Source organism: Ruditapes philippinarum, unplaced genomic scaffold (genome assembly GCF_026571515.1).
Source record: "Ruditapes philippinarum isolate M1 unplaced genomic scaffold, ASM2657151v2 ctg1040_1_1_1_1, whole genome shotgun sequence".
In the NCBI taxonomy this organism is placed as follows: domain Eukaryota; kingdom Metazoa; phylum Mollusca; class Bivalvia; order Venerida; family Veneridae; genus Ruditapes; species Ruditapes philippinarum.
In genome coordinates, this window is record NW_026854359.1 from 296,782 (window position 1) to 314,922 (window position 18,141).

Below are 18,141 nucleotides of genomic sequence, written 5' to 3' on the forward strand. Positions count from 1 at the left end.
GATACAAGTTTTTCTTCAAAAGCATCTTTTAGTTCATTTTCACCTACCACTCTGGTACATGCATTCAAAGTTTTCAATATCTCTTCCAGTACTTTCGGGACTTTGATTTAAGTAAAGCGAGATTTCTTTATAAATCGACAGCAGCCGTGTATAAAACAATATAAAGGTCACGATTATCCATACAAATGTGTAGTATTATAAAATTTAGGAGTGACCATTTACTTGCAGAAACTATAAACAAAGCTTAACACAGTGGTATGATATATTTGGTATTTGTATTTAAAATGCTGATATCACATATTACATGTATCACTCATTTCCGTCACTTCCGTCCCATACATGAACGTCATTACATATGATACATGTACACGGGTCCAATTAGATCAAATATTGCTTCCGTCATTCTACTAATCTTTAATCAAGCACGCTCTTTTCCTCGTATTTTAAGAGAAATTACAAGAGTGGTAACTTTATCAAAAACTTTAGACGTATTGGAAATATCTTTTGTCAAGAATAGATAATTTTAGAACATTATTACTTTAAAGAATAAACTCAAAATAAACATTCGAAATGATATCAGTAATCTACAAAAAACTGGTGGGGACATTTCAACTCCATGAATACATGAATTCCTGATTTCATCTTCGTGAAGTTTTACAATTTCAACTTCAAGAATTCATGATTTCAAATTCATAAAATCACGATTTAAACTTCACGAATTCAACTTCGTGAGTCCACAAATTTAACTTCATGAATTCACGATCTCAACTTCATGAATTCACGATTTCAACTTCAATTTGTGAATTATTGAAGTTGAAATCGAAAATTCATGAAATCGTGTATTCAATATGTTGAAAACGGGAATTCACGAAGTTAAAATTATGAATTCATGAAAATGAAATCGAGAATTCATGAAGTTGAAATGGCTCTACCGGTCTTTCGTAGATATCAAATATATCCGCCGTATGATGTTGATCTTATGAAAGTTTGTCATCACTACGTGCTTATTGTGATGCGACAAAACTATATCAATTCTCTTAAGCTTACGCACAGATCGTGGTTTTCTTTGCTGACAAGTTATTAAGGTAGTCACAATTATTTCCTAATTGAGAGTAAATTGAAGCAACAAACGGTAGAAACTAACATATAAACTAGATTAAAGTGATAGTTTTACCCGATGCTAGACTATTGCACATTTTTTTGTTTTAAATACTATCATACTGACTGTCGTTTTCATGTATTCACTTTGTATACATTTGTTGTATTAGACTTTACCGCTGGCATGCTTTCAATTATCGTCAATTTATTTCAAAATGTGCGTATAATCAGCGTATCAAATTTTGATAAACTTTTTGCAATGCTTATTGAAATTTGAATTCTGCAAATTATTCAACAAGAGCTACTAAGAATCCTGTAAATGTACTAAAATTTGGGCGCCGAAAACCGTCGCCATTGCGACATCCCACAAACACGTTGTCGTCTGTCTCTAAATAAAATGTTCCAACTATGGTCGCAGCGTAAGTGTTGTCAAAATAAACGTTGACAGGGGTTCCTATCGCCTCTTTGTTGTTTACATACAGAAAGCATTTTAAGTCTGAAAGGACTAACAAATCATCTTCAACGCTCAATGAGGATAGAAAAAAGTAAATGCCTGCAGATGGACACGTGAATTTGCCACTTGTTTCACTGTAAGCGTTGTCATAGTTCTGAATAGTTTCTTTGAAAATCATTGGATTTTTACCGGACGCACCTTTGGCAGTGAACGCAACATGACGATCTGAAATAATGATATGATAATCTTTAAAGCCTTTAGCATAGCTGAACTTTTAAATACCTCAACTATTGGTAAATAATATAACGCCAATTTGACATAGACACATAATATTCAAAAATATCAAAAACGAATGTGATACCAATATTTGACGTAAAATGTTACGAAAAATTTGCATTCAGGAAAATCATATATATTCAAAGCATACCCTTCTGATTTTATAATTTAGATCGTGTTGATAATCTAGATAATACGTCATTGACATTGTTGCAGTAGGAAGCTGATACTTTGATAACATTGTAAGTACCGGTATACATGTTCCAGCGACATATTTGTATAACCTAGGCAGATATTTTCTTGATAACGATATAATACTATGACAAATTAAATATATATCACAATTAATATATACCAATGTTTTGATTTTTGAGGTATTTTCCTTGTGAATCGTTAACTTCTGTATACAGCTTTGTAATCTCTCCTTTAAAGTGTCCTTCCATCGTATTTATGTGATCTAATTGACTTGACACTGAAATACAGATTCAATAACACAGTATTTCTCATGATCAGTAACTATGTAGACAAAACAAATAAAGTGATAACAGAAAATCCGACACTCCAAGTTCTTTTTATCAAGCATTTATCAACCAGTTTGCATCTGGTACAACGTTATTACTTTTGAAAATATTCCAACAAAATGTTTTATCCTTAAGACAGCATTGTAATCTGTATAATGGGCAAACACCTTAGGGACTGATGAGATTAGTTTTTGTTTACAGATGCGCCGAGTTAACATCAACTGTAAAAAAAAAACAAATGACAAGTATACGTTTCAGTTTATGGACTTTTCGAAATATGTTTGCGCAAAATTCATTCACTTAGATTAAGGTACTAGTAATCAGTATATCAAAATTTTGTATGAATTAAACGAAGTACTAAAGCCTATAGGAACGTTATAATACATACCCCTGTTCGACAAAGTGAAAACGAGAGCCAGGCATGTGACTGACATAGAAAATACGACGATGACCACTATAACAAGCATACATTCCTTTAATGATACTTTCCCAACTTTGGTACTTGAATCAACTTTTCCAGGTTGTAATGGCTTTAATGTATCGTATTCATCCGTTCGCGCATTCCGTTTGTCTAGGGTTTCATACAGTTCCTTTTTATCGGACGTATGCCCTCTCACGTTTTCGTGTGATTGTTTTAAATGGTAATCATCCGGTATATAACTGTATATTCTATTAGTGAGATCGGTCGTCTTCATCGTGAGAGATAAGTTAATATAAAATAAAAACAATGAAAACTGTTATGCTTGTAAAAACATTTACAGTAGCACAAAGTATTAAAACGCAGGTTTCAAGGCAGAATCTCAAAGGTTTGTGTGGCAATGTGGTGATTTTTAAATAAAAACCAGGAAGACAACTCTCCGGACGGAAACTAGTATTTCCTGACTACGTTCATTTCGGTTTAGCAAGAAACAAATTATCGCATTTGATACGTGCTTGATCATACATGATAACATTATTATTTAAACTTAAAAGTACAGCGACATTTGCAGAAAGAATGGATTTCTAAATAAAAAAGGAAGAAAAAGATTAAGAAAGAGAAGGAAAAAATCAAAACAAAACAACACAATAACTATAATAGATTTCTATAACGTATCATCGTATCTTTAGTTAATATCTTGTTCCATTAAGACTATTTTGATTTTTCTGTTTATTGTCTAAAAAGAAAACAACTTTTTGTCTTCCAAATTATGTGTAAGGTCATGTTTTTACATGGAAAAAATCTAGAAACAAAGTGATCCCTCGGAAGCATTAATCACAACAAAATTACAAGAGAACTGCAGACTCGGTTTGATTGAGTCTGTACATTCTCAAGAACTCGATTTTGGGTAATTCAAAGACGTTTCTTTATTTTCTGTTGACCTTTACCCTCATATAGACGTGTTTTGACGGCTTTTCATCCCCATTTTTGAGAGCTCATACAGTGAAAAAAGCCCTATTTAGATCCAAAACACTTGTTTTCGTTTCGGATGTGTTATAAAAAAGTGATCTCTTTTTGGGCGCCATCCCCTATCAAATAGATACATCAAGGGGTTGCCAGAGGGGGGAAGTGCCTCCTTCTGCTTTCAAAGGGGGTGGGGGGGGAGGCAGCAGACCCAATTATCTGCAAAAACATTTTGGACTTGTGAAAGGCTAAAAATGGACTTAGGTCGACCATAAGGTAACTTGTAACAAACACCGAACAGCCTTTTGACTTTAGCTCAATCCATTGAGAAGTTGCAACACTTTGAAATCAGTTTTAATAGCAAAAAAGCAGCGCAAAGCAGTAAATTTGGCAATTTTGAGATGTCCCCCTTTGCCATGGTAACAGGAAATTTAAGATTGAGCATGCTGTTACAATGGCTATGATCCAGTCAACATTCGTACCAAGTTGGATTTGTATTAAAACATTGTTTTATAGTGTCGTAGCAGTGTGAAATTGTGAAAGGAGGCTTTTCAGTGAAAACAGCTTTTTTCACAATATGCTCATGCAGTAAAATGTTAAGTAACAATTTGGTATTTCGACTCCAATACGAAATACTTATCACGACTGCATCTGTTACCAAATATAAAACTTGTAAACTTGTCTCAGTTATATGGTTAATGGGCAATTTTGTGTTAAAAATCTGTAATAGAGCACCAACAGTAATAAGCCTTTAAGAAATAAGAAAATAGCATTTACGGGCAAAATAAGACTGAAACAATTAATAGAAGTTTATTTTTGAACAAAACTATTTTTTAAATAGAAACATGCAGACTAAAATTTTATAAAGGGTATATAAGGAACTCCATTGAGATTGTGTTTGAAATGATAGTACTTATAATGCTTTTTTACAAAATGTGTGCCATTTCATGCAGCTCCGGATCAATGGTTCGCTTTCAAGATTTCAACTTTCTTATCAGAATAATCATTTTAATTATGCCAAATAACACAAAAATATAAAGTGTTTATTCGATTAATAACGCTTTAGAAATTGAATTTTCCATTTAAATTTGGACATAATTCCTTTTTTATTTTTCGAAAATTTTAGGATAAGTGTTAGTTCCATTTAGACCTCAATTCATTAACATATCATCCAAATTCCTCGAAATAAAACATTATCAAAACGATTTCACGTCTTGTTCAAGTGATAAGATTTGATCAAAATGCACCCAATTTCATTGTTTTCAGTTAAAATGGATTGGCTTGCAATGGACACATTTTCCATATTAAGTATTTCAAATATTGATAAACATATCCCATATAAATATTCTTATGAACTATTACTTGGAAAGAAAATATTGATAAAGTTATTTCACAATATTTAAAATACTTGTGGAAAATTTGCCCAGTGTATAACAATCCTCTTTAAAAAGAGTATACATGTTAGCTAGCGGTACTACATTGAAAACAATGTATTTACCATAAATTTAGTTGTTATCAGCTGTTACGTTTAATATGACACATGGAAACAACAACATATTCAATCAAAAGCATATTTAATAGGCTCACGTAGACCATATGTTGTTATTTATTAAAACATTGGGTCATCATTGATCTACACATCTACACATTCAACATATCTTCAATTAACGAAAAGCTAACTTTGTTTGTAGTTCAGAAATGTAACGATATCTATAATGACAACTCATAAAACATACAAATAAAAATTCAACTTTTTAAAATTAGATATGTATCTTATTTCATGATTTGAGTCGCGTCACGACAAAACCAACATAGTGTGTTTGCGACCAGCATGGATCCAGACCAGCCTGCGCATCCGCACAGTCTGATCAGGATCCATGCTGTTCGCTCACCAACTATATTACAAGTAGAGAGACTGTATGATTTACTATGTTATCAATGTAGTAGTTAACATAACAAAATAATGTACAATACATATTAAATGACCATTGAGAGTAAAAATGACTATGTATTATACAGATAAATGAAAGATTCTAACATTAACATTCAGCAAAGTAATTTAGTACCGTAGCAAAGAAATAAATTTGTTTAGTAATCCACTACTATATAAAGTTAAAGAAGGAAGTTCAAAAAGATACAAAAGTCATTCACGCCACGACTAATGTTTAGTCACTATCGCTATGCTCGAGGACATCCTCAATCATGTCATTTGCATACTGTGTAATTTGTCTTAAGGCGATGAGAAGTGGTATATTCCTTTTCCAACTGATTTCAATAGCATCTTCATCTTCATAATTCGTAACTGGATGAATGGAGGCTTCAGGAATGTTAAATATTTCGCCTGCATTTTTAACAGCTTCTCTTACCTTAACGCTTCGGAACATGTTTGTAATGTTATCATGAACCTCTTTGCAAAGAACGTCAGCTTTTGTCAAGATCAAAACACGTGGCACACCTATAACGTACATGACAAATGTAACTTGAAAGCACTTGAATTAATGAATTTGCTAATATCTTAAAATTTTTCATGCTTTTTATTTTAAAAATAAAAAAAACCCTCAAATGTGGTTATTGGCTATTTCACACCGGTTCGTAGAATTTTGAATGTCGGTATAGGTTGAAAAAGAATTTACTAGGTAACATGACTGTAAGATTCTTAATTTTATTTTTGTATTTAGAGAATTGCATTAGCGATTAAAGTGTAATCAAATCAAAATTGTGATAGGAAGTTTATAAATGAGATCGTTTTGTCGATATACAATCCACGGATTTGCAACACCGACGGAAATACCGAAAGACTCTTAAAATTCGAGAAAAAACAAAACGCGCCAGTAACCTTAAGTTATATAAAACAGTTACAATTGACATATCATTTAATCGTTGGTGGTTTAATTAATTCTTTATTAATATGCAAAAATGTATTAAAAATATAAACTTTATATCAACTAAAAACATCAATCATACATTTGACATAAAAATCTGAGAGTGCCGGATAAATTTGTTAATTTGTGTGTTTGATATTTTAATGAATAGTTTACTGGATTGTCAACGTTATTGTTGGTCTCATTATTTTGGACAAATTTATATTCCAAAATGAGATTTTAAAAGCAATGTAAAATAATTTGTAGGAAGAATCATAGTTGAACGGAACTTTAATATCTGAAAAACTTAACAAGAAAGTGAAAGAACTAAAAATCTAAGAAACTTCAGAAGAAAAGACGTTCCCAGAACTTATGCCAATTAATTCTAGAACCTATTCAGATTAATTCAAAACTAGATACGTAAACCATTTCAGGAAGATGCTTTATATTAATTTACTTATTTTAGAATGGCTAATGAGTTTTACAAGATCATGGAAAATTCTACTTATATTCATGTCTTCCCCGTAAATTTTACAAAAATTCAACTGATTTTAGACGGCCTTTGACCAAATAATTAGACACATTGCAGGAAAATATCAATGTGCATGTAGTCAGTAAACAGTTTTCATTTACAGTTTAGAACCGTTTATTCTTTTTCTTGGTGCATAGTGACAAAATTACGAGTCATGTTAGAATTTTGTACGAAGAAAGAAATATTTGTTCTAATGTCTTTATTTAAATGACTATGCAATAAGATAACGATAAAAACCGACTTCCACATTAACAAGTTGTGACTAATCTTATTTAGGTTATGTCACATATAAGAAAATATAAGACAGTATCAGTAATAACCATCGTATAACAACGGACGATACGTCTTTTTGGAAGATAAAAGCTCTGTTTACTTACGTAATCGCTTCACGGCATCTTGTAGTTCTCTTATTTTCCTGACATAGGCTTGAGGAATATTTATGTGCATGACATTAGCATCAACTACAAAAACGACACAATGGGTTTGATGCTCGAACTTTGGATTAGCACGCCAGTGGTTATGTTCTGGTGAAATTGGATTTCTTGGGTTAAACTGAAATTTGAAGATAATAAAGGACATTAGCAATATTGCAAATTACAATCAATAATAAAATCATGATATGAATAATAAAAAACAATTCATGCCGTTCTTGATTGTTGTACTTATCCATATAAAATTGTTTGTTTCTTTTCCCAACGCATCAAGTCCATTATTTCTTTTTAAACTTTTGACCCAATAACTCAAATCACATTTATAGAAGGGAACCTAAAAAACAGTATTCTCACTCGTGGCCACGCCACTCGTGAGAATACTGTTTTTAAAGCCCACGCAATGAAATAAAAATAATTCATCTTACAAACGAACAAACAAATATCCTCTATATAAATCATACTTTAATTAATCAATTACCGTATAACCATCCTTAACATGCCCTTTAAGAAGAGCAACCATGTCCGCGATATTAAATCCTTCCTCAGCACTTTGTTCTAACCCCATGCAATCCCTTAGACGAAATTTATCTAGTAAGGATTTATCTGTGTATTTGTCATACTGAAATGAGCAATACAAATAAAACATAGTATGTCTTTCAGACAGACATGTACACGTTACCAATGCCAGTTGTATCAATTGGCTCTTTGTGTCAACTTTTATCTAACCAAGAACCTTTATTAATTATTATTGTCACCAGTAATTGTATTCACCAGGAAGAAACGACAATGTTTTTTATTCTCTATAACACATTAAACTATTAACTATAGTCTTTAGTTTGTTGTAGCACAACAAAATAAAAAAAAAACTAAGATTCTTAACTTAAATTCTGAGTTTTTTTAATAAAAATAGACCAAATTAATGTGACAAGAAATAGGAAATGCACCTTCCGAAACATATATTCACTTATTATAAAGATCCTACATATTACATTTATACGCCAAATTATGTATTACATTTTGACGTCGTTGTCCTTGACGTCATATGACGTTGACGTCATTTCCTGTAAACAAAGTATACCTGATGAAGACTTTTGAGTCGAAACGTTGTACATTTTTCAAATAACATAATTACATTTTTAAATTGATACTGGAGTTGATTTCTATATCAAAACTTACATATTCAATTATTCGAATTGGACATACTCAAAATAATTTATTTGATTTTAATAAATTTCTACAAGAAAAGTATTTTAGAATTTTTTAAACATGAATTTCCAATTCTGCTGTTTTGAGCGTTCTTTAAGGATTTTATTTCGCTAATTTGATAAATTACGATAATACTTTATTACAACAACACTTACGGCAGTACAGGAATATTAATCATTTTCTTATAATTGTATGTATAAGATACTGTACCAACATAGTAAATTAGTCATTTGATTCATACTGTTGAACACAGATATCTTTACTTCTTTTTGTTATTGAACCCTATTATGACATTTGTGTATGTATAAAGTTATCTGCCCCTTAAATGACCTGAAATAAAAAAATATCAAATTCAAGGACAGTGTACTCGAAATTGAGATGACAATGAAAAGTCTGTATAATTATATTGATTAAAATGAAAAGCTAACTTACAGTAGTTGTACAACTTTTGCTCCCCCTTTCAGTTGCAGCACGATCAACCTTATGTCCTTTAGAAACAGATAGTATTGCATTAACAAATGAAGACTTTCCCGCTCCAACAGGTCCAACTAATATGAAAGTAGGTTTCCATTTCGGTTGTATTTTTTTTATTTGTTCACGAAGTGACGATTCACTCTGATAAAAATAAATAAATTGATACCCTTTATGTCATAAAATTTCAATTGACAATACATTTTCATTATATTTTTATTGTATTGCAATAAAATATATAACATTCACTTAATCAATAAAGTAAAGACATTTTTGTTACATAAAAAAAACCGATAATTAGAACAGCAGAAATGTCGATGCTTCTAGATAACTGAAGCATCAAGAGTTTATAATACGTTCAGTTTTTTTTGTAAAGTGGAACTCTGGCAGACTCTGTATATACGAAGATCAGTCAAAAATACCTGAGTATTGGTAATATCTGTTAAACCGATAGACATATTCAAACGAAATTTGATACACACGTACACATGTATAAACTTATGTGATGAAATACGTAACCAATATGTCGTTTTATGAACAATCATAGCTGACGGCGCATTCGTGTTGACGCGTGAATTTAAATATTTTCAGGAAAATTGCGTTCGATAATTTAATGCTACGAAAGAATTTGACCTGCAGTAAGCCTGTTTGAAATCGGTAAAGGAATCCAAGTAATTCCAAAAATGAACGACACACGCACAATTCACCGAAACTTGTTACATTTCGCCGAAGTATGAACAATCAAAAAATGCTATAATATGATAGTAACGGTATGACATATTTTTGATGAACAGTCTTTGTCCAGAATAACGCCACAAACGACCAAAACTGAATTATCTTATGCCACTTAGTTTGCACCACAACGCTACGTATTATCAGGCGAACTGTGTTTAGTGTAAGTAGGAATACTGGGGAAAACTGCATATTCTACGGAATTCAGCATCTATGATTATTATATGTTCCCTAAATTAAAAGATCCTTAAAGAGGAATTTGTTACTGTGATTAACATTAATGAGGTGGTGCGGTACATCATCACCTTGCATTGTCTTGTAACAGCCATTCTGTCTTTTCAACATAGATGGGAGTCTTCAATACGATATGGAGGGAACGTACCACAAACAAAATGTAAGTGAATGTGTATGTTTTACAATCAAGAATCTCAATTATCTTTACTATCTCTCGTTATGTATACATTTTATATACCAAAAACTAAAACTAAAGCAATGAAATATAACATATGCGAAATGATATAAACAATAAAAAGCGATAAAAAAGGTTATCCAGCATAATTTCTATGATTATAATTTAGAATTTTTGGAGAAAACAAAATTAAAATCTTACGTCTTCACTCCATGCCGGTGTTGTTCTCCATGGGTTACTTGTAAAAGGACAAGGAGGCGCAGGCGGAGGCGCAGGTGGTTCATACGATCTAACTGAACCTAAAAATAGAAATCACATATAACTTAACCACGCCAGCACGGGTATAAAGAAATTAAGGTACACAACGTCATTTCTCAGAACATGCATGTTTGTTATATAATGTATTAAAGCATTGAAATGCCCGTTCCCCATTGGTTAAGATGTATTTTCTTTCTTTAAAATATAATTGATAAATGTCTAAGTATATTCTCTTTTTGCTTACAAAAGATCCTCTGGAAATCGTCGCTGATGTCACATAATAATTCTAAAGAAGCTTTGGAGGAACGCATAAATATAACCTTAATATACTTCTGCCGTATATAGGTATTTGTAGAAGCTACTACAGCATGTAGCAATCTAGTACAATCAAACGGGTCGACTTTTGATTTTATGGTAACAGGTAAGGTAATCTCGAACACTCGACCAAATGATCGAAGTTCTAGACTGACAGTCTAATAGCTATGTTTTCGCAGCACGAAGTAGTTTATTAGGGATAAGTCCAGTCTCTTGTTATAATTTTGCTTTCTTTCTGATTCTTATCGTATATGCATTTACACGCAGTACATTCAGGTATGAACCGATTCTGACAATATCATTATATTTATGAACATTCTTTACTTCTGTCGCAAGATGTCTCGTTTTGAAGTAATATTTGTAACAGATGCTTGAGATTGAAGGAATTTCAACATGTTTATTTCTGTATTTCATCGTATCTAACATCTTCGTTCGCTTTTGCAACCCGTATTTGCAGAAAGCCCTTCTCTATGTTGGTAAAATTAACAAAAATGTAGGCATGGATGTAACGTATCTTGTGTTGTGATACATTCGTCAGACTTTAAATATAGCCTCTCTTTGCATTGACATTTTTTATTTCCCAAACGTTTGAATGATTTTAAGTCTTGACGTTATCGTCTGATTATAATTTTTGTGCATTTGATGGTGATGACATTATTCGTTAGTAATGTAACGTGATTTTCTTTTTAAGGTAGTGTGGCTGTATAACAACGCTTTTGTAGACGCTTGGGTCACGCTGGTAGTTCTCTAGATTCTAGATTCAGGGTTCCTATCTTCCTCTTGAGATATATTCTATAATCCAAAACATCTTAAAGTTAATAGTATTTTGGAATGACCTTAGAAAGTTTAATAAATATGTGGGCGTATCTTATGTGGGGACTGGAGGATGTTGGAGTTTTGTTTGTTTTGGTCTAAGGGGAACACTGACAGTTTAACGGTCACAACACGCCTAATACTATAATAAGAAGGTCTTAAATACGTTACTAGTAAGTTAAATCTTTACTTCCTTTAAGTAATCGAATTGGATGAAACTGAACAAAATGTTTTCTAAGTGAATTGACTCGATGAAATATATCACCACCATACACAAGATCATGGCATTCAAGAAGGAAATGTATGACAGTAAAATATTTATCGCACGCTATAGAAAATGGAAGTTTGCCTCCTGTTAAAATGTAATAATGTTCTATGTCTACGTTCAGAAAAAAAGATTATAATGGTCAAGGAGTGATAAGGAAAGATGCCGATATATTAAGACAAGGGTTGATATCACGAAGGTTGTAAATTACAGCTTAGATTTCCATGAAATAAGTTTACTTAGTTAGGGTTTATAAACAATGTTTGTTAACGACGAATCTACTGGTCCAGAATTTGTTAATATCTACTTTTTTATTTCCATGTATTCCTATGTGGCTTAGAATCAAACACAATAAAACTGACTAAGTTTTTAAAATATCATTAAAACGCAAAACAAGTTTCTTAATCATAATATTATCGGACGTTTGATTTTTATTTCAGAAAAACACGCAGAGTGTATTTGAAGAGAAAAAAAAAGAAAATATATACATTTTTCTGTGAAATGACAATACTAGATCAATGGCATTTGCTTCAGCAGTAAATATGGATTCATTATCAGGTAGTGTTATTACATATGTGAGATGATTTTCAACCATCCTTTCAGTAAATTTCGATTAAATCTTCATGTTCATCTATGAATTTCGAATTTCTTTTTGAAAGTTCATGAGAACTTGTTGACCTTTTTAAAATCTAAATTCTAATATATGCTACCGATTTCATTTTGTCATGCATTATTTGGGCAAATTCAATTAATATGCTCACGCGCTTTAAAAAATAAAACTATCTAAAATTGATACAATATTTAATAGCGTTAAAAGTGTTTCGTTTTCCATCTTTCCTATTTTTCGTACAAATGCATGCAATGCTTACGATCTGTCATGACAATCATTGCTTTTTCTTCAAAAATTGGTGAAACTTCTTTAATTTTATTTTATCAAGTATCACTTTTACCCCAATTGTTGATTCAAAATTCATGTTGGAGTAATACTTAATCACTTATGGAGTTGTTTGTTATACTGGTTATGAGTAAGCAATACAAGAAAATCTGTCTGAGAAAAGAAGAGAAATGTATGGCAACTATAGCACTCTACGATAGGGGTAAATGATAAAAAAGAGAATTCCTTCTACAGCTATACAAGACCTCCCAGTGGCCTCTACGATGAGGTCCTGCAAAGAATAAAAGAGTGGTCTGCCATTGCTGAGAAGTTTGAAAAGAGATGGCACTTTCTACACTGCTGTGGTGGCAAGCATGTGGCGGTTACATGTCCTTCGAATACTAGCTCTATGTACAGAAACTACAAGGGCTTCTCCTCCATTGTCAGAATGGCCGTAATCGATGATGTCGCCTATAAGTTTCTTCGGATTGATGTCGGCTCTGATGGTCCAAACAACGATGCCGGTTACAATAAGTCATAATTGAAAGAAGGCCTGGAGAGTCCGAACAACGTATTCAGTCGCACTGAAGAGAAGTCCTTACCTGTTGACGACGGTCCTGTCCCATACTTCAGAGTAGGGGACAATGCTGTTGGAATAAACAAGAGCCAGGCGTGTTTATTATGACGCCTTCCTGACCACGTTCGAACGCATTGTTATCACAATACGACGTCATGTAACCATTGCGTGGCATTTGCATGTCATGTAGGTGAACTACTTGGTAAGGTAAAAAGTACCTTCTTTGAGGTATCTTCGGGGGTAGTTGAAGTGTTTTCGTGTGTAGTTAGAATGCCATCGTAGGAATCGTGGATCGGATGCGATGGTGGCATGACATTATGTAAGAATCGTACTTGCTGCGGCTGTTGATCGGCTGTCGTCAAATTTCGGGGCCATCTTTGCGAAATTCAAAATTCCATATTCGTATGCCCATCTGGTGTCGATTTCGGGACAGTGTGACGCCTGCATGTGGGATTTTGTTTTTCCCTATTCTCCTTAGAGCTTTATGCTATTGTGTTGGCACTTTTTGTGTCCTTTCTTGTTTTTATCGTCAACGATAAGTACCATCCCTTTCTCTTAGTTTTTATCATTATTCCCCTTTCCACGTCTGGTTGCTTCCTCTCCATCATTATCCTTTTGTTGGTTTTCTTACTCAATTATCTACTTCAATATCATATCGATTGTTCATTATTTCCTATCTTAAATTATTTTTAAAAACAACCTGTCCGTGCTTTTATCTTGAACCCTCTTTTGTTTTCTTTGATGACAAGTTGGGCTACTTGCTGGTGGTTCCATGTTACACAGTTATGTCGGGAGATGGCACCTATCCTTATTGATTTGTTTTTTTAATTTCCTAAGACTATTATTGTAAAATCCAATGCTTGTACCACGGTACTATTGGGGCTGTTCATCTGACTAAAGTTAAGGTCTTCTTATGTTTACATTTAGATCTGACGTTGGATAGTAGAAGGCTTCTTGTGACCCTTCAATCTTCTTGTCAGTGTCGCTTTTGTATAAATGTGGATCATTTTATTTTATTGTTAAGTACTGAAAACCCGAAACGTGTACGCAGTTTCAACGTTAGTTAAAAGATAAAAAAATACTTGTCTTAATCAACAAGAGCTAAAGCTTAGTTTCCATACCAACCAGTGACTTCATAGCAGCGATTGACTTTTCGTAGCAAGCTGTACATGTTTGTAGCAACCAGTGACTGCCTTAGTAAACACTAACTTTCCAAATGTGAAATTTACAATTGAATTTCGCTGCAGGCACTGACTTCCAAAAGATATCATATATTTTGTATAGCAACCAGTGATTTTGTACTTTGCCTTTGCAAAAGCAACCAGTAATGTTTTTTACACATGTATATTAAAAGATCCTGTAACACATTTTTTCATGTTTTTATATAACAAATATGATGCTCAAATTAAGATTTATCAATAATGTAGGATCCAGAAAGCATTATTTATAAAGATATTACCGAATTTAATATTTCATGTAAATAAAGGGGGATAATTAGAAATTTGTTTTCTATAAATCCTAAGTCAAATTTTCCAATAAGAAGTGAATGCATGTGATTTAATGATTACAGTACAAATATTTGACGTACATATTTTATATATTCTTCGGGATTTGAAAATTGTTGTACTAGCATAATTATATACATATATAATGTCACGTATGAGTGGTATACAACCTCAATTACAAAACATACAGGATCTTTAAGATAAAAATATTTGCTTTTTTATCATTTAAGATTAAATGTTTTTGTCTGATTTCCATTCTAATATAGAAGATTACCTGTTCCTTCTCATGGAGTGTATTCATATCTAGGTGACAAATACTGGGGCAATCATGGCCCTCTTGTTACGCGATTTAAGTATCTTTGTCACGGATAACTTTGCTTTCATTTGATGAATATTTTAGATATGTATCCTAAAATATGTTATAGTTTGGATCATAATAAGATAAGATCGCTCAGCACAACATAATTGTTATTTGTGCATGTTTATGGTACTTTTGGCGTTCTTGAGGGATACTGTTTTTTCCTATTTGATCAGATTTGAATTGATTTCAAACGCTTTTGTTGATTTATCCTGAAAACTAGAGTTAGTTTCGGAAATTTCAAAGCCGCTATGGTTTCGCAGACAAACTTGTAAAAGTATCATTGTTTAAGAAATAAATGTTAAAGGCCTTATATGAATTTCTTTTATAGAATTTAATAGAATGCTCAACTTTACTTAGGCCTTTCTGTAACAGATAAGCTCAATTTTGGAGATAAATATATAAATAAAGGTGTCATTTTCGTTTGCAGTCTTGTTCATCTCGGCAATTATCTAATTAAACTGTCACAAGAAATTATATTCTTACAGAAAGTTAGATATGAACATATAAACATTTTAACACATTAAAAATAAACAAAAAAGCCCTCAAAGTCCAACACATTTTGATCTAAATCAACTTTACAACCTGCAATAATTTTACTTTTATGCTTCTTAGACCTTTTCTACTTTTCATGTATCTAGAAGTGTTGCTCGTCGTTATGTGATAATAGCCCAAAGAAGTCCATACTGGTTATTTTGGATTCGAAAGTCATCATCGCATTTAGAGAGCAGCATCACACAATTTTTTAAAATCTTTGCCTGGTCTGCGATGAAATGCGGCGTTGAGACACCGCTTCAAATCTTGGTAGTCACCCTTTTTAAAAAACGGAAAGTAAGCGTTTGTTAAACCGAAATACTCTATCAGCTCCGTGTAATAATACTATTGTGATCTAAATTATGGAAAGGGCTGAGAATTTGCAATCGCTAGTAATTAGGTTTTTAGAAAACGAGATAACACAAAGTCGGTCGAACCGGGTGATGCTCCCCGAATAGGGTTTGGACACAGACAAGTTGCTCGCCCATATGGTCTCTTTCCGGTGGCGAGGGTAAACAAACGCAAACACACACACACACGACACAGACAAGTATTTTTTTGTTGATATCCCTAAGGTTTTAATTTCAGAGTTATAGCCGGGACTAATTTCAACGTGTAAAAATGTAAAACGGGCAATAACTCCAAGATTGGCGATGCAGAATTACGGTTCTTAAGCACTGCACTTTTACTCAATGAGATATATCTACCTACAGAATACTTTGTTAATATATCTTCGAGTTTAAGAGTTATGTTCCCTGCCAAGCAAATGTGTACGGACAGACAAAGAGGCGACAATATATACCTGTTAATGATTTTTCGGATTTGGTTATACATGTATTTTTATATATACATTGAGCTTGGCCAATAGTTAACCATACACGAATAAGGAATGATTGCTGTAATATTAATTAAAATTTAATACTAATTATATTTTTTAAAATTCGGTTTCTGAATGCGGTTCTTTGAGTGCACGAGGTACATCTTTTATTTCAATGCCATATAAAGATAAAAGGGACTTGAAATATTTTTTTCGAAAGTAATGTTGCAAGTGAGGAAGGTTAAAACCAATAACTTTTGTGCAAAATTTAAGATCTTTCGCTTACTCCGTTTTTCCAGAATTAGTATTCAAATTGTTAAAATGACCAAAATTGGAAAAGCATTGTAACGCTTAGCACCAGCAATCAGCAATTGTATTATGCACTTTATCTCTTTAATTAAAATAAATTGAATCAAATATTTAAATGAATTAGTATTTCTAAAAACATTGTTTTCATCATCATTTTTGGCGGGGACCGTTGATATCACACTTTTGGGACAACCCAATAGTAACACACTTTTAATGTATTTACGTATTATTGTTCATAAAGATTTACATATGATTTAATGTCATAAAATTTATAAACTGAGTGAACATTTATCATATCAACGTAAGCAGATGTAGACAAACTCTATACTATAAGAAACTTACTGTAACTGTGACTGTCATGTTCACTTTCAGTGTCACTCGAAAACAAACCTCCCATGTTACGAAATATTTTACACAAGTTTCCTCCTTATAACTACCTTTCTAAACACGGATACTTTTAAAAAAATGATCTGATGCAGTTTTATAAAATATAAAATCTTACGCGTGACGCCGGTTTGCAAATGTCAATATTTAACATTGCTTTACAGAAACCACCTGGCAATTAAAATAAACACAGACAGACAACTGAATAAAGCTTACACAGTTGCTAGGGCGCTCAAAAACTCAAGGCTACATATAACTTTACTTGTTTACTGTCTTAACATGCTTTTCATTGAAATATATTTCCGTTGGTGTAGAAATTAGATGCGGACGTTAAAAGAATTAAAATGGCCAAATAGATTCCAAGATTTCAGTTACTCATTTCAAATGACCAATAAAAAATCTTCTCATATTCAGAGAGAGAGAGAGAGAGAGAGAGAGAGGGAGAGAGAGAGAGAGAGAAGAGAGAAGAGAGAGAGAGAGAGAGAGAGAGAGAGAGAGAGAGAGAGAGAGAGAGAGAGAGAGAGGAGAGAGAGAGATGTCCGGATTAAAGAAAAACGATGCAATCGTACATCGCTTTGCTTAAGTTATTGTGCAATTACTGTTAAAATGCGTGCATAGAATGCAAACTTGTATATGTCGCCTCGTTAACATGCGCGATGTTTATTGAATGAATTAAGGTCACCTGTTTTTATGAAAAAGATTTTATATAATGTATAAGTTACTGAAACAATAAATTATTTTTTACAGCCTTCAGAGCGGA

The 18,141-nt window shown here is 32.6% G+C and overlaps 2 protein-coding genes across 2 annotated transcripts; both read right to left on the reverse strand.

Moving 5' to 3' along the window:
- Positions 1-776: 776 nt before the first annotated feature.
- LOC132739922 (uncharacterized) lies at positions 777-3,275 on the reverse strand. The gene is made up of 3 exons (XM_060727753.1): positions 2,738-3,275; positions 2,184-2,300; positions 777-1,777 (listed from the first exon to the last, which is right to left on the reverse strand). The coding sequence occupies exons 1-3, from the start codon at positions 3,042-3,044 to the stop codon at positions 1,386-1,388; spliced, it is 816 nt and encodes a 271-aa protein (XP_060583736.1). The 5' UTR covers positions 3,045-3,275; the 3' UTR covers positions 777-1,385.
- A 1,253-nt stretch (positions 3,276-4,528) lies between these two features.
- On the reverse strand, positions 4,529-17,559 carry LOC132739923 (interferon-induced protein 44-like). Its single transcript, XM_060727754.1, has 6 exons — positions 17,340-17,559; positions 10,574-10,671; positions 9,193-9,375; positions 8,033-8,173; positions 7,501-7,675; positions 4,529-6,185 (listed from the first exon to the last, which is right to left on the reverse strand). Exons 1-6 carry the CDS (start codon positions 17,392-17,394, stop codon positions 5,896-5,898), a joined length of 942 nt encoding a protein of 313 aa, XP_060583737.1. The 5' UTR covers positions 17,395-17,559; the 3' UTR covers positions 4,529-5,895.
- Between the last annotated feature and the right edge of the window lie 582 nt (positions 17,560-18,141).

Coding starts and splice junctions, on each gene's coding strand:
- LOC132739922 (XM_060727753.1), bottom strand. CDS start 3,044: ATGAAGACGACCGATCTCACTAATAGAATATACAGTTATATACCGGAT. Junction 2,301..2,737: donor TTTCACTTTGTCGAACAGGG/GTATGTATTATA, acceptor TCTGTATTTCAG/TGTCAAGTCAATTAGATCAC. Junction 1,778..2,183: donor CCTCAAAAATCAAAACATTG/GTATATATTAAT, acceptor TCATTATTTCAG/ATCGTCATGTTGCGTTCACT.
- LOC132739923 (XM_060727754.1), bottom strand. CDS start 17,394: ATGGGAGGTTTGTTTTCGAGTGACACTGAAAGTGAACATGACAGTCAC. Junction 8,174..9,192: donor GCAAAAGTTGTACAACTACT/GTAAGTTAGCTT, acceptor TGCTCATTTCAG/TATGACAAATACACAGATAA. Junction 7,676..8,032: donor ATGTTAAGGATGGTTATACG/GTAATTGATTAA, acceptor TTCAAATTTCAG/TTTAACCCAAGAAATCCAAT.